Source organism: Gopherus evgoodei, chromosome 2 (genome assembly GCF_007399415.2).
Source record: "Gopherus evgoodei ecotype Sinaloan lineage chromosome 2, rGopEvg1_v1.p, whole genome shotgun sequence".
Lineage (NCBI taxonomy): Eukaryota > Metazoa > Chordata > Testudines > Testudinidae > Gopherus > Gopherus evgoodei.
The window spans coordinates 113,432,285-113,455,752 of record NC_044323.1 but is presented as its reverse complement, the minus strand read 5'-3'; the positions used below and the strand labels follow the sequence as shown (position 1 = coordinate 113,455,752).

General features: G+C 41.9%; 1 protein-coding gene across 5 annotated transcripts in view; it reads left to right on the top strand.

Annotated features, from left to right (window-relative positions):
- MOCOS (molybdenum cofactor sulfurase) overlaps positions 1-23,468 on the top strand; it is a 369,687-nt gene that overhangs the window by 314,240 nt on the left and 31,979 nt on the right. For all 5 annotated transcript variants that reach the window (XM_030551504.1, XM_030551502.1, XM_030551506.1 and 2 more), the window contains 4 exons: positions 2,484-2,646; positions 10,213-10,294; positions 18,275-18,399; positions 19,049-19,148. In XM_030551504.1, coding sequence (XP_030407364.1) covers positions 2,484-2,646; positions 10,213-10,294; positions 18,275-18,399; positions 19,049-19,148 — 470 coding nt within the window. The remainder of the gene's footprint in view (positions 1-2,483; positions 2,647-10,212; positions 10,295-18,274; positions 18,400-19,048; positions 19,149-23,468) is intronic.

Below are 23,468 nucleotides of genomic sequence, written 5' to 3'. Positions count from 1 at the left end.
AAATAATTCCAAAAAGATGAAAACAAGGGTTTTTAATGGAAAATCTGAATTGTAGCATCACTATGCTCTACTTACTTTTCTTGTTAAATTTTGTTTGATTTGCACAGAAGAACTCTTTTTAGCTAAAAGCAGGTAGCCTAATCAGTGGGTCAATAGCTTGAATTGGCTTTATTATGCAATGGTCTGGCTCATGACTGTTGGAGAAGAAGATTAGCCAGCATGAGAAATAGGAAGAATTTGGTCTTTCTGCTGGTCTCCTGCCTTTCTTGCAATCAAGGAATGGATTGCCAAGCTCTGATCCTCCTGAGTTTCAGACCTAGATACATAGGTGAATGGAGGGGTTTCATATTCACCTGAGCACATCTCCAGACATCATATGCTGAAAAATTAACTTTGTCATTTACTGATGTTCTGCCCAAGTTATGGGGCATGCAATTATCTTGTATTATTGCAACTTTCTTATCTGGGATCCTGGTAGTGTAAAAATGATAGGAATTCCGATGTAGAGGTGTAACAGGGTGCTGGCTTAAGAGGCACTGAACCAGCTCCTGTTAGCTCAGAACCTGCTAGCATAGCTCCCATCCAGGGGAACTGGCTGGAGCTGGCAGGGTATGGCTCATTAAAGGAGCCTGAGAGCAATCACCTGTGAGCCTGCTGAGAGGAAGGCCTATAAAGCTAGCAGGAAGGGGGAACAGGAAAGTGAGGAATGAGGGCCTGTTGCTCCTCACTGCTGTAAGAGCAAGCTGTTCCCTAAGGGGGCTACCTAACTGGTATTGGATTGTGTATAGGTGGTGGTGGGAAATACTGGGAAATAAAAGGGCACTGGTGTGTGAAAGAGTGGTCTCCAGTGAATTTGTACTGTGAGCAACGAAGTGCTCATCTACAAGAGGGAAAAGAAAGTACTTGGCAAATATCAGTGACATAAGTAGAGGGGCTTTATTACTGGGCACATTTAGGTATTAGCTATGCAATAGTGATCAATATCTTGGGGAAGAGGGAGAAGTGAGTTGTGGGCATGCAGTCAGGGGTGCAGCATCTCAAAGTTGGAGCATGGAGGTTCCTATAATCATCCTGAACCTACAACAGGCAAAGTAAATTGCATGGGATGAATGTTGCTATCTACCTATCAATCATTTATCTGATTTTTTTCTGCATAGTGCCTATCGCTATGTAGTGCATTATTGAAGGCCCTGATTGAGGAAGGCACTTAAGACATGTTTAGTTCTAAGTATGTTCATAAGTCATGTTGCCTTTATTCACCAGCTCAAATATCGGATTTCTGGCTAAAAATTCTATACTTACTGTATAGGTACATGGAGCACATAAAATTATTCTAATTTTAAAAGGGAGTAGAAAAATATTTTTCTATTTTTTTTTTGTTTGCTTGTGGATATCATGCATTTTACAGCACTCTGGCCAAAAATTTTAAATGACTGATGCTGAAAGGTCTAACTGAGAGGTTGAAAAGGCCCTTATAAATATCATCCAGAGAGAAAATAAACCCTTTTAGAAGTTTTTAAGTTTGTTTTCAGTTGTGCAGATGCTAACAATGTTCTATCAAAAACTTGATTTAAAAAAAATCTATTTAAACTATGCTGACATTATCAGTCACTTGAGGCTGAATTCTAACCTCCGGTAGATGCACGATAGGAAGTGTGTGCATGTGTCTGAGAGCAGAATCTGGCACTCCACATTTACTTGCTAGAGGTATCTTCCCAGTTAGGTTGCCAATAATCACATGGACTGTTCAGGGAGTATCTCAACTAGCATATATGAAAATACAACAAAGCTTAGTCATAGTTAACTCTCTAAATATTTTACTGCTACTGGAGAGTACACGTGATCTGAGACAATGTGTTTAAAAGCCCAGCTTTCAACTAAGTGGAAATCCTCAAACTGAGGTTCTCTCATTTTACTTTAATTTCATAAAGTAGTTTCACAGAAAAACCCAGGGTTTCATTTGAGCAAAAAATCTTGAAATTTTCAAAATGTTGAATTTCAAATTTTTCTTTTTTAAAAAAACTCAATTTTTGCATTCAGAAACATTTTTTAAACATCCAATATTTGGATATGAAAAGTGGAATTGTGAGAATCCTAAAATGGCCCAGATAAAGCTGAGAACATTTTCCATCAAATTTCACAAATGATATTCACTATCTTCTCACAGCCCCACTTGTTAATCGTGGTGTCTAAAAGCATGGTGATGTGTAACAAACAATAGAAATAAAACTCAATTTAGGTCTGGCACCTTCCTGCAGAGAGATTTCTCTTTGATTTGATAATTAAAGCTTCTGCTAACAAGGCTGACATTGACACATACATAAGTTTTCCGGTTTCAGTTTCAAAGGATTTCATTAAGGAAAAGTTTCTTTTCCCTTTCCTTTTTGTGCAGTGCCTTTTCACTACTGCAGCTAAAGATCTTTATTAAATAATTGATGTTGAGTTTTCTTTCCCATTATATTTTTTTTCTGTTGCTATGCCAGGTTTCTGAGTGGTCTGTAGGAAACCAAGGATTGCTGTATGACAGAAACTGGATGGTTGTGAATCAGAATGGCGTTTGCATCAGTCAGAAGCAGGAACCTAGACTGTGTCTGGTACAACCCTTAATTGACCTGGAGCAAAAGATTATGGTCATTAAAGCAGAAGGTTAGTAGGCAGCATCCTTTCCTCTCCTTTATTAGTACAGAATAATAATAAAAAAAGTACAGAATGTCATGAATCACTAATATATTAGGGACAAAGCTTGCTCTTCCAGCTGTGGTTACGGAAGTTCCAGACTTCAGCAGAAAGGATAGATTTGCGTTATGTATGGGGAAGGGAGATCTCCACAGTGGCTCCCTACATGCAACTGTGGAGTGGGTGCCAAGGGCAGGAATGGACAGTGCTGTTAAAATTCACAACTATGCAGGTCCGCTGGCCATTCTGCTTCTCCACATCATGGAGACAGAATGCCAGCCTCAGGGGCTACTGTAGCCCTGAAGCTGAAGAACTGGCCACTCCACAGCCTGACCACAATCACTTCAGCACACAGCTGGGTTACTTGGGCTGTACGATCGGGACAGACTTTGCTGATTGCTGAGTAGATCGTCAGTGGGGATTGGTATCACTGAGGTGACATTTTTAAACTGATTGCTTTACAGTATCCTTTCAAATAAAGGAAAATATCTCATTCTGGCTGCTTTTCTGAGCACACAATCAATTACTACACAAAAGAACCATATTTGGAGAGTGCTGGGGTTCTGGAAAGTTCTCCCCTACTAGAGGGGATATACTGTTTCTTTCACTGACAAAACTATTAACATTGAACTAAACAGCAGGCTTGTAGTCTTCAGAGCTCATTATTAATGCCTTGTTTGCATATAGCCGAACAGTGTTTACCTTCTCCCTGGGGTCTAACATTTGCTCTGCATCTGTTAATAATGTATGTGCTCATATTTGAGCAGCTAGGCCCAAACAAGTTAACTCCTTTAGGTTTTTTTCCTATTGTCATAATTCATTGTCAGGGTTTTTTCTCTTTCCTCATGGAATTGCAACAAGAGATTCCTCCCTCAGGATGATGGTTTAACCTTCAGAGCCCTGAGGTGCAGACTCTGTGATACTCCTACAGTATTTAGGTCAACAGGACCTATCCTGTGCACTAGGAGTCCTCATTCTCTTCTCATTTGCTCCTAGGGCATTTGAAATCAGTGGGAATGTTTGAACTACAAGTTCCCTGTTTTAATTGCCATGGCATCCCTGATGAAAGGCATTTGACTCAGAAAGTTGCATCTCCCTATATCTAGCAAAAGCTCAATTAGTGACCTAGGGGATAGAGATCTGGAGTGGGACTGTGGAGACCTGGTTTCTATTCCTAGTGCTGTTTCTAGCCTTCTGGATTAGCTTGGAGAAGCCTTAGTTTCCCCTTCTCTAAAATGGGGATAAAGTTACTTCTAAGTGTGTATATATATTTTACGAATTGCTTTGTGATCTACTGTTGAAAGGTGCTGTATAGGGTATGATTATTCAGAGCATGGCTCGTGCATTTAGCTGGGGTTTCAAGAATGGGATGCATAGAGAGTATAAATAGGGTTGAAGGAGGAGTGGTTTTCAGTTATTCATCTGGATAATAGAGGGGTATCCTGGGTGAGGATATTCATCTTTTGTTATTTGTTTATTTTGTATTGACTCTTTCTCATGTTTTGATGTATTCATGCTGAAAGAGAAAGGAGAGGCACCTTTTTAGACTCCTAAGTAGTTAATGATTAAGTAAATGGAATATACAGTGAACAGTAATGCAGTGTCACCACTGAACTATTTTCATGGTGGTTCTTATGGGAGATACTGGATATTGGGTAGTGTGCAAAAAGAAAATCAATTTGGAAACCCACCTCTAAATGATCTGGCTTTGCCCTCTTCACAGAGATGTCTCTTTATAAAATGGGACGATCTGGTACTGTCCTCAGTCTTTAATACATGACTGAATGAAGAAAACGCCCCTCTGGGGCAGCATTCAGAAAAAAGAGAGAAAGCAAAGGAAGCTTTTCTATCTAACCAGGAAGGAGCTCTCCTGAGATACGTAGACACAAATGTTCACGGTGAGCCTTCCGGCCCCAGTGACGATGTGAGTGCTGAGGAGATTCCTGATCTTCCAATTAGTCAGAGTGCAGGTGACCTGGCAGCTACTGCAGCATCCATATCTCCATCTCAAATGGATGTAACCATGCACATTCCTGAAGAAAAGTGTAGATCAGAGAAGAGTGTAGTGGATGCACAAGAAACAGCTGCTGCTGAGTTTAGTTCCTTATGTCTAGATGAGCCAGGACTGTGGACCCACTTGAGCAGTAGCCCAAGGGACTTCCTTATACTGCATGGGCCACAACAAGTGAAAAACTTCATGTTCCCCAAAGACAATGAAAATAGAAGTTTCCATCCAACACATTACTGGTATGAAATCCCCAATGGTGACAAAGTGGAGAGGCCATGGCTTATGTACTCAAAAACCCAGAATGTAGCATACTGTTTTTGTTGCAAACTCTTCCAGTCTAATGTTCCAGTCACATTGGATTCTACAGGAACAAAGGACTGGAAAAATCTGGCTAGAAATCTGGCATGCCATGAGAAGGCAGCTAATCACTAGAGAGCATTCCATAGGTGGAAAGAGCTTGAGATGAGACTAAGGTTAAAGACCACCATAGATGATCAGCATCAAGAGAAGATTGCATCAGAGTCTCTATGTTTCGCAAAATGTTCTGAAAAGGCTCATTGCCACTGTGGGAATGCTTGCTACCCAAAACCTAGCACTGTGTGGCACTTTGGATTGGCTGTATATGCCAAACAATGGAAACTTCCTTAAAATTGTGGAATTGATGGCTGAGTTTGATGCTATACTCCAGGAGGATCCAAGAAGAGTCACCACCCAAGAAATGTACACACACCACTACCTTGGAAAAACAACTCAAAATGAGATCATACAGTTACTGGCAACAAAAGTCAAACAGAAGATGATGGCAGATCTGAAGTCAGCAAGATATTACTCTGTTATTCTGGACTGCACACCTGACATCAGCCATACAGAGCAAGTGACTTTAATGGTACATTTTGTAACAACAACAGAACCTAGTGAAAATGTCCCTGGAATGGTGACTGTCAGAGAGCATTTTCTAAAATTTATTGATATTGATACTACAGGAGCTGGTATGATAAATGTGCTTCTTAAAAAGCTGAAAGATATGGGAATTGCGATAGCTGACATGAGAGGTCAGGGCTACAATAATAGTGCCAACATGAGAGGAAAGAACAGAGCAGTGCAGACATGGATCTGAGAGTTAAACTTGAGCTTTTTTGTCCCATGCAGTTCTCATTCATTGAACTTGGTAGTCAGTGATGCAGCATCAGCTTATAGTGAGGCTGCTGAATTTTTTAATGTAATTCAAAGCATCTATGTATTTTTCTCTGCATCAACTCATCAAAGGCAAATTTTGAAGCAACATCTGGGAACATCCTCTCTAACACTGAAACCACTGAGTGCCACATAATGGGAAGTCGAGTGGAGGCAATAAAGCCTATCAAACACCAAATTGGGAAGATAGATGTTGCCATTATGGAGGATAATGTAACGACAGGAACCGTTCGTGGAAGAACAGTGGCAGAGAGAAATGGAATCACCAGAAACATACATAGCTTCAAATTTCTGTGTGGCTTAGTGTTGTGGCATGACATACTGTTTGAAATAAATGTTGTAAGCAAGAGACTCCAAGGTGTTGACCTTCATATATCTGGAGCGATGGTACAACTGGACAAAGCAAAGTCATACCTACAGTCTGACCGGTCAGATGAGGGATTTCAAAACATTCTGAGGAGTACACAGAAGTTGGCAGAGGAACTTCACACTGAAGCTATTTTCCCACCCATTCAAGAATACAAGAGTCACCAAAGAAGAAGAAATTTTGATTACGAGGCATGGTATAATCCCATAAGAGACCCCAAACAACAATTCAAAGTTGAATTCTTTAACCAGGTGCTAGATTGTGCAATACAGTCAGCTGAAGAACGTTTCATGCAGCTCAAGGAACACAGCAGTATAATTGGGATGTTGTATGATATTCCAAAACTCCTCACTCTACCTGAAGGAGACCTACACCAGCAATGCAAGGCACTGCAAACAGTATTGACACATGATGATATGTGTGATATTGATGCGAGTGATTTAGGTGATGAACTGAAAGCCCTTTCAAGATACATTTCAGCAGGATCAACTCCAAACACTGTTCTGAAATATATGTGCCCAAATAAGATGACCACCCTCTTTCCAAATGCTTTGTTTGCTCTGCGCATACTTCTAACACTTCCTGTAACAACTGGCAGTGGAGAATACAGCTTCTCCGAGCTGAAGCAATAAAAACTCATGTACACTCCACAATGACATAAGAGAGGCTGGTCGGCCTTGCAACCATCTCAATAGAGCATGAGCTGGCCCAGACTGTGGACCTTCAGGAAGCGGTTCAAATCTTTGTAACCAAGAAGGCACGGAGAGCACCATTTTGATTATTCAAACAGATAAAAATGCCAGTGTTTACTATGCAGACAAGAAAAGTTACATTTGCTGTTCAGGCGTTTGAAAGTTAAGTGTTAATTAAAATTTTTGAACAAGGCATTTTAAGTTGTTAGTTCTCCTTTATTGTGGTAGGTAGCAGAGCAGTACCATGAGAGGAGTAGAACAGGAAGAAGGCAAAATTGAGACCTTTCAAAATTTTGGCTCAGGTGAGGGGGCATGGGGGAATCATTTGATCTCCCCGCCTCAGGTGTCAAAATGTTGTGGGCCGGCCCTAGACAGACAACCTCTCTGTCTATGCAATACTGCCACAGCTGTAGTAAGTAAAGATGCTCAGGGTGTTCTCCTCTAGCGCCATATGATTTAGGAACTTGCTCTCTGATATAGCCCAGTCTCTTAACCTTTCAGAATACTGCAAACTCCATCTATTCTCTCAAGATTTAGGAGAGAAGAGGAGTAGTGGAAGAGGGGAATTTGTGGTGTTTATTTTGTACTTGGTTTTTTTGTGTGGTGAACTTATGTATCTGTGGTTTCTAAGAATTATTATTTTAAGTTTTGTTATTCCTGTTGTTCCTAAGCTACAGGTTTTTTGGCTAACATTTGTTATATTCCCAGAAAGCTTTTTCATATGCAATTATAATAAACATTTGTCATATCTAAAACTATATTTGATAAACTAATAAGACAATTTTATGTAAGCCCCTTTGGAAAGCGAAAGCCTATATACCTGGGCCTAGCTCCCATTGACTTAAAAGACAGCATGAGCAGACCCTCCATTTCAAAAAACCTATTGCATGTTATGAAAATAGAATCCTTTTTGTCTTGCCTCTGTTAAATGCAGACGGCCAAATACTGGTTGCTGTTGAGCTGCTATAAATATACAACAATTCCACTGACTGCACCGGACTTGTTCCTGATTACACTGGTGTAAGTGAGAGGAGAATTAGGCCGAGAGTATGCTGCAGTGAAAGGCCAATTTATCTTTTTTCCATTTCAGCTCAGAGAGTCAGCACTACCTTGCAAGTTGTGAATTAGTTTGTCATTGCACAGAAGCAAGAATTTTGAGTGTTATGAAATCTCTTTAAAACATTGGCGTAGAAAGAGACTAGCAAAATTGTGAAACTAATTACACTTTATAGATTTTATTTTCTCTTCAATGCTCATGTGTAATGCCAGTAACATTAATAGGAATTACATGCACATGCTGAAGAGAGAATATACATGAATAGTTTCTATTTCAGTATGTTGAAATAGCAGACTTCTAATTTTTGCCAGTGGCTCAAAAGAGTAGCTTTAAAGGCAGTTTTTTTCATTATAACTAATACTGTGAACAAGCTGTGAAATTTATTATCAAGCAAAATGACCATGGAGAATGACAGCTTTTACAGTTAAGTAACTGGCAATCTTCCAACTTTTATTTCTTAAAATGGAATAAAGTTATAATTAACAATGTAAAACTGACCTAAATATGTCTGTAAAATGTGTATGTTTCAATCAAAGTATGATATATTGGCTGATGTGTAAAATCAATCACTTATAAAACCCTGAGCCTCCATCTGAGCAACTTGCATGTGTGCTCTCTGTTAAGAATTGTTTTTATAAATGATTACAGTTAAACAAAAAAAGTTCAAACCTTTCTCATTTTCTTCTCTTCCAAGTGAATGACACTGATATTTTTCCATGGGGGATGTGGGTGGAATAATCATACGAGGGTGTTTGTTACTATCTTGTGAGTATAATATTTGTCAGTTTTTACCTGGATTATTGCAACTGGGTTAAACTGATTTGTTGCTTACATGTTTTGTTTTCCAAGTGTGTCCAGCTTTTCTTCTCCCATCTTAATTAATAGGCAGCAGGTTTAATACAAACAAGAGGAATTACATTTCACACAACAAATCTGTGGTACTTATTGCCATGGGATGTTGTGATATCCAAAAGTATAACAAGGTTCAAAAAAGAACTAGATACATTAGTGAAGGATACGTCCATCAATGGCTATTAACCAAGATTGTCCAGGACGCAACTCCATGCTCGGGATGACCCTAAACCTTTGACTACCAAAAGTTTATAGTGAAAGAAAGGGGAAGGGAGAATCACTCCTTAATTGCTCTGTTCTGTGCACTCCCCCTGAATCACTGGAAACAGGATACTGGGCAAGATGGACCATGGTCTGACCCAGCATGGCAGCGCTTATGTTCTCTTATCATCTTTATAGTTCTGTGCTAAAGCAATACCACCAGTCAGTCAAGTTTGGGATAATACTGAAGTTAACAAGTACCATAAACCTTTCTCTTTTGAAATCATGTATGTGGAACAGAATTGTGGCATGGTGAATCTGAGTTAAACTTCCTTACTCTTAAAAATAAAACAAACAATCCATTTCTGTCATCTCATAGACTTAAGGGGAACTAATTCCCCTTTTATTTGCACTGGCCTAAATCAGGAGTAAATCAAAGTACATTGATGTATAAAGCAAGTGTACATGAAATCAGAGTCTTTTCTGCTTTATGTAGAAGTGTATATGGTGAGCATTAGGGTTCACTGCAGCATGATAGTAAAATGCTTTGTTGGCCATTTAAGATTATTGTTTTCAATTAACAAAGAGCAGTGCTGTACAGGTTTTTTATGTTTCATAAATCAGTACAGCATGTCCTTTTAGCCCATTGAGCTTTATTATACTGTTTAAATTCAAAGATTATATATGCCCCTGATCTTTACACAGCTAAGTAGTTTGTGAGATATATTTCATTTTTGAACATATTTCTCTTTTTAAAATGTTTATTTCCATTCTCTCTCTCTGTCTCTCTCTTAGAGTGATTATTCGCATATCCTGATTTACTAGGGATAGTAGAGCTATGATAAGCCTGTCCTTTCAACAACAGCCATGATTGCTGCAGAAATTTTGTGCCAATCTCAATGTAAGAGATACACAGGGAATAAAGTTACTAAAAGCTGAAATTGTATATTAGTTAATGTGGCTTTGGTATCAAGGTCATCCAAAGCCTTTGTTCTTGCATTAGCATTTGGAGCCACCTGCAGGCAGAGAATATAACTTGGTCAAAAAGTGAGCAGAATTTATGTGACTGCTATGATCCTAAACAGCCAGGGAATATGTACTTTATTCATAACATATGATTCTGCACAAATACTTACTACTTATAATTTGTTCTTGATCCATAAAGGAATGGACCCCATATCTGTGCCTCTAGAAGAAAACACTGGAAGAGAAATTCAGATTGGTCAGAGCAAAGTTTGTGCACACAGGTGAGTGAGAACAGATACACTAGAAAGTTCTAGGATGATGTCCTTTCGTAGAGATAGCTCAGGATGACCATAATTGGAATGCAGTTTCAAGGGGTTTGTGAGAGTCCAGAAGATATTAGTGTAAACTAAATAAAGCAAGAAGAAAGAGAAAAAAGCTCAATGACGTAATGAAACAAACAGCAGAGTGGATTAGAAAATTGTGTGGAAAATTTAGCATACAAAGCAGATCTGATAAAATAAATAAAAAAAATCGGGTTTAGCAGATTTTGCAGCCAATAAGTTAGGAAAGATCTTTGTCTGGTTTGCCCTCAGAAAACCATCAATAAGAAAAATCTGCAAGTATCCTGTACACTTTCACATGCTATGTGGCTGCCCCAGCTTGATAATCGGTTTCTGTTAAAGCAGCAAAGAGTCCTATGGCACCTTATAGACTGAGACGTTTTGGAGCATGAGCTTTCGTGGGTAAATACCCACTTTGTCGGATGCATGTTAAACCCACTTCGTCGGTTTCTGTTAAATTACTCACCTGTGCTGATGTTAGTAACTTTTCCCATTTCACATTGCATTGTCTCAAATTTTCTAGACCCAGCTGATTTTTTAAAATAAATTTCCCATATTCACAACAACTCCTAAGCTTATTTCGACCACAAATGTTGCTCAGTATTCAGTTATACTTCTTTGAAAAGTTATTCATGAATGTTGAATAACATTAGCACCAACTGCCTGCAGTACACCGTTTGATGCATTGTCTTTCAATAAGATATAACTCTGCTATTAGTAACAACTCTGTTTCCTATCTGTGAGCCAAGTGTTTATCCAACATGTGGTATGACTATCCATAAAACAAATATTTCTCAACATCAGTAAGTTTTCTGAGTAGTTCTGCACTGAATGACTTGCAGACATCCATGTTCATTATCTACTGCATTCCACTTACCCACCAAGTCTGTTGATATGTCCAAAGGAGCCATTTGATAAAAGTGACCTGAGTAACTTGTGCTTCACAGGCAGTTATTTGCTTCCTCTCTTAGTTTTTCCCTGGTAGGGTTATTTTTTTATGTTTTCAGATATTTTTCAGAGTACTGAAGTCCAGCCTAGAGGTCAGACATGTACGTACCACAATTATTGTACTTCCTTCTTTAAAGACTGGATCCACAGTAACCTTCCTGCAGGCCCTGAGCTCTTCAGGAATTCCAAGACTTTTCAGATACTTTCTTTGATACAAGTTTATTTTCTCTACCCCCTCTAGCACTTGCTTCCCATGGGACCTAACCGCCCTCCTATGGGGCCATGATGGTAGTTAGCATGTCCTCCAGTTGGCAACCTCTTGCGTGCTAGATTGGAATCCTGCCCCACTGCTGCTAAGGAGAGAAGAGGCTCCTTTCCCCCTCTTTTCCCCCTAGTGCACACCCCACAGCAGCAGGGAGGTTTTTGCCCTATGTTGTAGTTTAACACTTTGGTTTGTTTGCCTGGTGTTTCTAGATTCAGTTGGTTTATGGCCAATTCATTTCAATTTCAATTTTAATTAATGTATCATGATATTGGCTTTAGTGAATAGTCTAAATGGAATGCATAAGTTATATCTATATCATGTACAATACACAAGTTTTTGCTTTTCTGCCTTTTGTATTAGGAAAGTATCCTCCACTAAATTAAAGTAATAAAAAAGGACTTTTCTTTGGCAGGATATTTTTCCCAGCAAATTTCTGGTTAGCTGAAACCACCCAAAAGTCATTTGTTCTAACCGTCCGTCCCATTTCCCTTTGTGTTGACTCATTCTTATCTTTCCTGAGGTCAGTCCATCTCTAATAGATCCTGCTTTTAAAATATCCATGATTGCCTTTCTCGCTCTACATTTCTTTTGCAGTGACACCATCGTAGCCTGTCTCAATGTCATTGGCTGCATTTTTTTTTTTACTGTCTGAAAAGGGAAATTTTCATGAGAGGCTGCTCAAATTTCTCAGGGAGACAAACGCCTGCAGTGGAAATGGCAAAGCAGGGAAGGAGCCAAACAAGAATACAGAGTCAATTGGGGCTATCAGGTAAAAGATATGGGTAACAGAAAAAGCAGAATGAGTGAATGGTAGCCGAAGGGAATAAGGGTAATACTGGAAATGACAGAGAGAAAGAAATGCATGTTAAAAAGTAGCTCAATTAAACAAATAAGGAGGGCAACAAAATCCAAGATGTTTCTAGATTCTAAGGCCAGAAGGGACAATTGTGATCAGCCAGTCTGACCTCTTGAGTAACACAGGCCATAGAACTTCCCCAAAATAATTCCTAGAGCAGATCTTTTAGAAAAACATCCATCTTGATTTAAAAATGGTGGGTGATGGAGCATCCACTATGACCCTTGGTAAATTGTTCTAAAGGTTAATTAAACTCACTGTTAAAAATTTACACCTTATTTCCTGTATGAATTTGCCTAGCTTCAATTTCCAGCCGTTGAATTGGTTATACATTTGTATAGCTTAAAGATTCTATTATCAATAATTTCTCCCCCATGCAGGTATTAATAAACTGTGATCAAGTCACCCCTTCACCTTCTCTTCATTAAACTAAACAAATTGAGCTCTTTGAGTTTGTCACTATAAGCCATGTTTTCTAATCCTGTATTTATTCTCGTGGCTCTTTTCTGAACCCTCTCCAGTTTATCAAGACCCTTCTTCAATGTGGACACGGTATTCTGGGCACAGTATTCTAGCAGCAGTTGCACCAGTGCCAAATACAGAGGTAAAATAACCTCTCCGCTCCTACTCGACGGTCTCCTTTTTATGCAACCAAGGAGTGCATTAGCCTGTTTGGCCATAGTGTTGCACTGGCAGCTCATGTTTAGCTGATTATCCACCATGATCCCAAATCTTTTTCAGAGTCACTGCTTCCAAGGATACCGTCTCTCATCCTGGAAGTATGGCGTACATTCTTTATTCCTAGATGTATACCTTTCCATTTAGGCTTATTAAAATTCATATTGTGTGCTTGCACCCAGTTTATTTAGCAATCCAAGAAGACTAAATGATGATAATTGACCATATCTTAAGACCTGTTTCACAGTGGTTAACAGAGAGGCCAGATGGCCCTGTGGTAAAGTCACTAGACTCTGAATGAAGATCTGAGTTCTGGTCCCACCTCTGCTGGACATCTTGTGCTTTGGGCAAGTCACTTTAACCTCTTCGTGCCTCGGTTTCCTCAATGCACATGAGTGTTGTGACACTATCCCACTAAAGTATGTTTGGCACTAAGATGTTATGGTGATAAGCACAATATGAAAAAGCTACAGCTAAAGACCTACTAAACCTGCTAAATGAAGGTAGCCTGATATTCAAAGGTGCCAAATGCTAACAGCACCCATGGGCTTCATTGGGATTTTCCATAGATTCAGATAGTCACAGACTTTAAGGAATTTAGATCTAGTCTGTCCTGTGTATATCGCAAGCTGTGGCATTTCAAACAGTTACCCTGTATTAAGCCAAATAACTTGTGTTTGACTAAAGCATATCTTCCAGAAAGGCATCCAGTCTCCATCTGTAGACTTCAAGATGGAGAATACACCCCTTCCCTTGGTAGTGTGTTCCTGTGATTAATCACCTCACTATTAAAAATGTGTGCTTCATTTCTCCTTTGAATTTATCTGATTTTAGCTGTCAGACATTGGTTCCTGTTATGCCTTACTCTGCTAGATTAAAGAGCCCTTTAGTACTCTCTGAAGGTACTTACGTACTGTAATAAAGTCACCACTCAATCTACATTTTTATAAACTAAACAGACTGATCTTTTTCAATTTCTCACTGTAAGGCATTTCCTCCTCAAATCATTTTTGTGGCTCTTTTCTATATCCACCAGAACTGGATGCATTGTTGCAATATCAGTCTTACCAGGCTCTATGCTTCTGATATATAATTTCAGTAATTTTAGTAACTTTATTCCTTGTGTATCTCATACATTGAGATTGGCACCATATTTCTGGAGCAAAGCTGGGAGTTGATGACAGGGGATGGATCACTCGATGCTTGCCTGGTCTGTTCATTCCCTTGAAGAACCTGGCATTGGCCACTGTTGGAAGACAGGATACTGGGCTAGATGGACAATTGGTATGACCCAGTGTGTCCATTCTTATGTTCTAACTGTTGTCACCTCACATCCCACATCTCCCCACAGATGGGGAGTTCTGGGGTGAGTGAATGGCCATAGTTCCAACTCAGAAGAAACCCTTGAAATCAATAGAAACTTTACATGAGTACAGACTCTCCTAGCCAAATTCTGCTTTCAATTGTACCAGTGTAAATTAACTTCAGTGGAGTTAATCTGGATTTATGCTGATATAGCTGGGAAAAACATGTGGCCCAAATCTATTGAACAGTCACCAGAAGTTGTTCCTTGAGTATGTCTAAATTTGAGCTGGGAAGTGTGATTCTCAGCTTGCATAGAAGAACCTGAGCTAGTTCTTCTCGACCTAGTGCACTAAAAATAACAGCATAGCCAGGGTAGCACAGACAACAGCTCAGACTATCCACCTATCTGCTCAGACCCCCTCAGTATGTATTCTGGCTGCTAGCCTGAGCTGCCGCCCATTCTATCCTGGCTACACTGCTATTTTTAGTGCACTAACTTGAGCAGAGCTTGCACAGGTATGTCTGCACAAGCTGAGTACAAACCAAGAAAGCCAAGGAAAGCATAAATGGTAGCAAAAGACAAAGAACAGGTTAAAAAGCAAAACAAGGTGAATTCAGCTTGTTGTGGGGGAATGTAAGTGGCATCCCACTGGGATCAATATTCAGACTTTGGCTGTCCGTGTTTTTCAGTCTATAAATTGCCTATCTGGAGGGACCAGCTGTAAAGTACTGAAGCTAAATTTGTTGATGACACAATAGTGGGATGAGTAGTGAACACAAAGCACACAGCAGGTAAAATTTGAAAGAATTAGGGCCCGCTTTATAAATTGGCTGACATGCGCCAAATGAAATGTAATGTTGACAAATGTAAAGTAATAGTCAAGCAAAATAAATACACGAACAAAATGAATGGAACTGAACTACAGCAGAAGGACTTTGACAGGACCTTGAAGAGACAATGGGCTTCACTCTGAAAATATTTAGACAATATGGGAAAGCAATTTGAGACCAAGCAGACTCAGAATGCAGAAACTACACCGTGACCTTCGATGAAATACTATAATACAATATAGCTGTAGCTTTTCATCTCAACCACTGTGTGGTATAAAATACTTTAGCTATCTAATAAAAGAGGGCCAAATTTTGAGACATGTTTATGCCATAGTAAGAAGAATGCAAGCCCCAACAGACCATATAAAGCACAGATCAGGAAGGGGGCTCTTAGTTACTCTGTGGGCAGGAGGAGTTTGAGTGGGGAAAATAATTTGTATAAACAAACTCTCCATACCTCACCATACTGCAGCAGCCCTGCATGTTGGCCTTAGCGTCTTTCTCCCTGTCACTGTTGAAGATACAGAAGTTATTACTGCCCTTTTGAGGATCTTTTCAAATGAGTTTGAAAATCTAAGGAATTGCTTGCATTCACTGTGAATCAGGAAAGAAGTCATGACAAGAATTTACTGTACGTATGACATAGCTGCTTACTGGTTTAAATAACAACCATGTGTGCTTGTGAAGATAGAAATGAGTCACAGGCCATGTGCTAAGATGAAAGACATTTTTACCTTCACATTTCTCTGTCTTAAGACATCAGAAAACATGAAATATTCAAGCAAACATTACAAATGTTTCACCCTCATTAACAGGATTTTTCACAGTTTTCACAAATAGTGAGAATTTTTTTCACAGGTCTGTGACAGACACTTAATTATAGCAAAGCAGTCAGCTGACTTTGATGTGTACAGAAAACAGCAAAAAGTACCCCATTATGGGGTATGGGGAAGTGGGATATAATTAGGCCATAGCTTGGAAGTTGTAGTAAAATCAGAATTCAAGCAAATTGTGTATCTGGAAAATGGAATGGGAAGAACAAGGAAGAGAATTAATATTGATGGCTCAATAATTTTGACCTGTTTTGGTTAAAATCTTTTCTTTCAGTTTGTTCTTCAAAATTCCAGACAACAACTGAAGAGAGATCTGAGTCCTGCTTCTGATCTCACTTATATTGGCATTACATCAATATCACTCATTTGAGCCTGCATAACTTTTACAAAGACAAACTGCCTCCATGCTCAACCTCAGAACTTAGCATCTTTTGCTGCGGTGAACTATTTTTTTATTTCACAAACTAATCATCTGCATTCAAAACCGTCCTTCTAGGTAGAAGAAGCAGCAAGCTGACCACAGGACCAAAAACACAGTGCATTCCTCCTTCAAATAATTCTCCCCATAGTCATGAGGGCACTAATGGTTAGCAGGGTGTCTCCATGGCCTTTTTGGCTTGTGAGAGAGAATCCAGAAGCCATTCTATGGTTAATTATCAGAACTCCAGGTGAAGGAGAAAATCTGCCCACCAACTCTGAAGAATACCACAGTGGAATTAGTACTAAAGGATCCATTTGATAGGAGCAACTTCTCAAGCTACCATCTAGTTTCAATTGCTGTTAGTTTATGTACTAAGAAAATGGATTGAATGAGGCAGTGGGCAACACTCTAACTGATGTATCATTTAAAAAATTCTTACTGTCTGGCTCAAGGGGACAAGAGTAAAGGCAGCTGTGATTGTGCCACTGAGTTACAAAACCAAAAATGTTCAGACTCCTTTAAAACACCTTTCTTGGCTAAAATACTGGGATTAAGAAGCCTTTTATTTGAACAATTTACAACACAATGTTGCAAGGCTCCCCTGATTGTTTCTTTCTATTATTTATTATTATTTAGTTTTCTTATTCATATTATTATAACACCTATGTAATACAAACAACAATGATAATAATTAATCAACCTATCCCTTACATGTTTTTGCCCAATTTTGACCCCTTTTTAAATGCGTATGTACAGCGCGTCGAAGAAGATGTCCTGCATTCATTTAGAACAGACGCTTCCATATAATGGTCCACAGAAAACTAACTCTTCGCTTTTGGTGCTCGCTCTCCTCCGTATTTCCATCAGTAATATTGCATTAAAAGAGACTGTGATTAAATATTGTCCTAACATTATTTTTCCATGTATGCAATTGCTGTTGTTTTCACAGGAAAGCTGTTTGACAGTGAATGGGAAGGACAGTACTATGATGTAGTTTGTGCTATGAAAACGCTTGAGAACACTGATTGATATCGATGGATTTGAAGTCATCATTAGACAAATACATTTAGTCCAGATTCATCAGAAGGATGAGGTTTCTGTAACTCTTGTGTAACAGCTGGTGGGATGGCAAAGAGATGCATAGTTCTAGATAGACTTTGTTGCTTTCAAAAGTTCAGGTGTTTGGAAAATCCTAATCCAGGGCCCCAATCCTCCATACATGTATGTGAGTAATATTATACACATTATGAGACTACTCATGTTAGAGAGCTATCTAGGTTTCATAGACATGGTCAGACTGAATACTTGCATGAAATTATTCATGTACGTAAATATTTTCAGGATTGGGGCCATAGAGAGAACAGCATTACTAGTCATATGTTTATAAGTATTTGCAAGAACTGTGATGCAAAAAAGGGTCATTTTTAGTTTGTCATACATGGATTCCTGTATCAGAGTCAGTGTCATGATTTTTTATACTTATACAGACTTTCTATCCCACAGTAAGTTTTATATAAAACTGAATTATGTCTCATCAATAATGAAGTCAAGATTGACAGAATTCCAGCAAATTTGGGAAATATATTTGTGCATAATAGTACTTCACATCTCAGCTGTTTCATTCATTACTGTTATTATGGATGCTGCATTCTGGATTGAAACCGGAAGAACATATATCTGATTAAATATCTCCACCAGCTGTCCTTAGTTTGAAAATGAAGGTTTTGGCAGTCAGATTATTGCTTAAATTAATACTAATCACTTCTTTTCCCCCTCTTGATAGAGTACAAACATATGACTGTGGAGAGAGAATAGCAGAATGGTTCTCTGAATTACTTGGTCGCCAGTGTCGCCTGATCAGGCAGAGTTCAGACTTCAAAAGAAATGCAAATCAGAAACATGAAAAAGGTATATCAATTTGGCATGGTTATTAGAAAATAGATACTCCAGCTCAGCATATTAAAATATTAGCATGGCTCACATACTTTATGCTGAGTGAAAAATCCCCTCAATGAAATGGTGTGGGGGAAGTCTTGAGATATTAAACCAAATAGGCAGCAAAGGGTACATATATGCTCATACTCTGCTATGCTATTTCTCCATCTATTGCATGTGGAGAAACTTTATGGGTCTGCCTAAGTTTTTATGTTAACCCATCACCTTTCCATCTGCAAATGTTATGACAATTAGAAACATGAAAAATCTATTAATGCTGAAAATATCCTTATGTTGAAATTCCTTCCTGAACAGAACAAATTAGGAAGAATGTTTAGAAAAGCCAAATATATTGATTACAATTATAGAATTATTCCACAAAAATGGGGGAGGGTGTCTTCTCAGCCTTATCTCGATTCCAAAATACGTTGCATCCCTATGAGTCTGAGAGGATTCATGCTTCTAAACTTAATAGGATAGAATCTTTCCTTAGCTACTGAAGTCTAATGAATAATTTCTTTATTTAAAATGGGTAAAGTCATTGGGGCAAGGGGTGAGGGAAGTTACCAGTATTATAGTCATTGTTTCCAACAATCATTTTATAACGCTGTATTGATTTTAGGTCAGGCTACAACAGTCTCGCTTTCTCTTGTGAATGAAGCACAATATCTCCTGATAAATACAGCGAGTATTTTACAACTAAAAGAGCAAATTACTGAAAGGTAAGAGCCCCCTCTGATGAGGTAGCCTTTTTATGGAATCATAGAACTGTAAGGGACCTCGAGACATCATTTAATCCAGTCCCCTGCATTCAAGGCAAGACTAAGAATTATCAACCATCCCTGACAGGTGTTCGTCCAACCTTCTCTTAAAAACCCCCAATGATGGAGACTCCACAACGTCCCTGGGCAATTTATGCCAGTGCTTAACCTCCCTGACAGGAAGTTTTTCCTAATGTCTGAACTAAACCTCCCTTGCTGCAATTTAAGCCCATTGCTTCTTGTCCTATCATCAGAGGTTTAGAACAAATTTTTCCCTCCTCCTTGTAACAACCTTTCATGTACTTGAAAACTGTTATGTCTTCTCTCTATCAAACTCTATCATGTCCCTGGAGCTGGCATCCAGAATCATGTCATAAGATATAAATACCACCTTATTGTTGAGACATTTGAGATTTTTACTTCTCAGACTTTGAATCAGAGCAGGACAAAGCATGGTCTTGTCCCTTCTCACCACATAAGCCAATGGAATTGCCTGCCACACTGAGAAAAGCTCCCATTTGTTGGTGACGCTTCACACTGTCCCAGTGCTCAGTACTATGCCTTAGTGGCACAATCTGGCCCTAAGAATGGAAAATGTTAGAAAATCCACTATAAATTTAAATTACTGCAGCATATACATATCCATGGAGCCTACTCTAGGACTACTAGAGTTTATACTTATTTCGAATGGACAAGAGAGAATCTGTGGGCCAGGAAAATACAGTAGCCCAGGGGTACGCAACCTATGGCACGAGTGCCGAAGGCAGCACGTGAGCTGATTTTCAGTGGCACTCACACTGCCGGGTCCTGGCCACCAGTCTGGGGGGGCTCTGCATTTTAATTTAATTTTAAATTAAGCTTCTTGAACATTTTAAAACCCTTATTTAATTTACATACATATTATATAGACTTATAGAAAGAAGTCTTCTAAAAATGTAAAAAAGTATTACTGGCACGCGAAACCTTAAATTAGAGTGAATAAATGAAGACTCGGCACACTGCTTCTGAAAGGTTGCCTAACCCTGCAGTAGCCATTTCTCTCATCTATATATTTTATTATTTTTATTATTCATGACATACTAACAGCATGCTAGGTGGCTTGCAGACATGTAAAGGAAAAAGGTCTGTGCCATTCTAAGCAAATGGAGGGAGAAGGCTGAAATTAAACAGAAATCAGCATGTGATTGACCACTGGAATTTGGCACATATGTTAAAACCATGCATTTTTTATTGTTTTTTTAAATATATGTGTAAAACAAATCAGTAGATCCCACATACATGTTGGTTATAATTTCCAAATTTACCATTTATTTTTCACAGGGTTTCATCAAACCCTAAAGCCTTTACTCTGTTTCTACTGAATCCTTATTCTTCTTTGAGTGATTGCTCACATCCATTCCAGTTAGGTTAGGTGTACGCGCCGCGCGTGCACGTTCGTCGGAAACTTTTTTACCCTAGCAACTCCAGTGGGCCGGCAGGTCGCCCCCTAGAGTGGCGCCGCCATGGCGCTCTATATATACCCCTGCCGGCCCGCCCGCTCCTCAGTTCCTTCTTACCGCCGTGTCGGTCGTTGGAACTGTGGAGCGCGGCTTAGCTGTCCTCCACGTCCCTAGCTCTCCTAGTTCTCTATCGCTTGTCTATCGTTTATCTCTAGTTCCATATAGTTGTTAATTAGTTTGTTAAGTAGATAGTTTAGTTAAATAGTTGTTAAGTAGTTCTTCGCCGGGGGCTTAGCCCTTCCCGGCACCCGGCGCCAGGCTCATGCCTGTTTCGCCGGGCTTCAAGCAGTGTGTGGCCTGCAAGAAGCCCATGCCTACCAGCGATCCCCACGAAGCGTGCCTGAAGTGCCTCGGGGAATCGCACAGATCTGACAAGTGCCGCATCTGTAAGGCTTTTAAGCCGAGGACAAAAAAGGAGAGGGATCAGAGGCTCCGAACTCTCCTAATGGAGGCGGCACTTGACCCGTCGGCTTCGCAGGCCGTGGTATCGGCACCGGCACCGGATCGCTCCGGCACCGAGAAGACTCCCCGGCACCGACCTTCTCCGGCACCGGAATCAGAGCCAAGGCCGTCGAAGTCTGATACTCCGGCCAGGCAGACCCGGCTTGAGCGCCCGGCCTCGACATCGGCCGCGGCGCCGCCGGCACCGTCAGCACCGTTGACTCCGGGCCCGGCGGGTCCGTTGAGTCCGGTGCCGCCGAGCTCCCCCGTGAGATCTGGGGTTGAGATAGTGGTCCCATCCACACCGGAGACCTTCGCCTCGGCTCGGGACCTTATTGCCCTGACTGAGCCCACTCGGCTGCCACCCCCGGTACCTCCGGTGCGGGTTGTGTCCAGAGGCAAGCCCATGCTGTCGGTGCCGCCCAGAGACAGTCGTTCGCCATCCAGGTCCCGACGTCTTGGGCGCTCCAGATCCCGACGCCGCTCGCAGTCCCGGCACCGCTCCCCTCAGCGGTACCGGTCGCACTCGCGGCAACGGTCGGCATCGAGACGGTCGCGGTCAGGCTCCAGTCGGCGACACTGGCACCGCGACTCCAGGAGCAGGTCCCGACGCTACTCGCCGCACCGGTCGACCTCCCGGCACCGAGCTGGTGGCAGGTCCCGGTCTCGGTCGACCTCCCGGCGCCGAGCTGGTGGTAGGTCCCGGTCTCGGTCGACCTCCCGGCACCGAGCTGGTGGCAGGTCCCGGTCGACCTCCCGGCACCGAGCTGGTGGCAGGTCCCGGTACCGAAGCGGCACCCGGTACCGATCAGGATCCCGGCACCGTGATAGATCCCGGTCCCGATCCCGGTCCCGGCACCGATATGACTCCCGGCACCGGTCCCCGGCACCGAGACGATCCTCCGTGCCAGCACGCGCAGACCCTTACCATCCGGGGTCGGCCCCGCCGTGGCCCTCGAGACAGCCGTCCGTATCTTCCCAGACGGACAGTGGGTATGCGCTGGGCACCGACCGGCAGGCGGCGCTGTTCGGGGATCCGCCGCTGCAAGACCAAGGCCCACAACAGTGGGGATTCTGGACACGCTGGGCATACCATCAGGCCCAGGGCCCCCAGCAGCTCCCTGCTAGACCGGCGACTGCGGAGCGTAGGGCCCCTGAAGCCTCCTTGTCTCGCCCCCCTCCCTCCCCGGAAGGGGACGAAGGGTCCAAACAGCAGGACTCCGCTGTGGCTCCGGAGGCAGAGGCGAGGGCTGAGGAAGACCCTCAGTTGGACACTATCGTGCCTGGGGTCTCCTCATCCTCCTCCCCGGATGAGGCGGTGGCGGGTACCTCCTCCAACAGTCCCCCCCCGCTGGATCTCAGGGCGCACCAGGACCTCCTCAGGCGATTGGCTCAAAACCTGAGTCTGCAGGCAGAGGAGGTCTCGGAGATAGAGGACCCAATTGTCACCATCCTCTCTTCTGATGCTCCCACCAGGGTCGCCCTGCCCTTCATACGGACCATCCAGGCCAATGCCAATACTATCTGGCAGTCCCCGGCCTCCATCCCTCCGACAGCGAAAGGAGTCGAGAGAAAGTACATGGCCCCTTCTAGGGGCTATGAATATCTACATGTTCACCCGACTCCCGGTTCACTGGTAGTGCAATCGGTGAACGATAGGGAGCATCACGGCCAGGAGGCTCCGGCCCCCAAGTCCAGAGAGGCCAGGCGGATGGACCTCCTTGGCCGTAAGGTGTATTCGGCTGCGGCGCTGCAGCTCAGGGTCTCTAACCAGCAGGCCCTGCTGAGCAGATACGCCTTTAACTCCTGGGTGGCAGTGGACAAATTTAAGGAGCTGCTGCCACAGGATGCTCGCCAAGAGTTTACGGCCATCTTGGACGAAGGCAAGAAGGTCGCACGCACGGCCTTACAAGCCTCCTTGGACGCTGCGGACTCGGCTGCCCGCACCCTCGCGTCAGGAGTTACGATGCGTCGCATCTCCTGGCTGCAGGTTTCCGGCCTTCCGCCGGAGCTCCAGCACACTATACAGGACCTTCCTTTCGAAGGCCAGGGCCTGTTTTCCGATAAGACAGACCCCAGACTCAAGAGTCTAAAAGACAACAGGGTCATCATGCGGTCCCTCGGGATGCACACCCCCGTGACGCAGCGTAGACCCTTTAGGTCGCAACAACAGCAACAACGTAGGCCGTTTTCCCAGTTCCGCCAGCGGCAGGACCTTTACAGGCGCCGCGGCAGGAACGGCAGGCGCAGGCAGTCTGGGAACCAAGGGGGGCAGAACCAAGGCTCCTCAAAACCCCCGCCTGGTCCTAAGCCTTCATTTTGAAGGTGCGCCCGAGGGCGC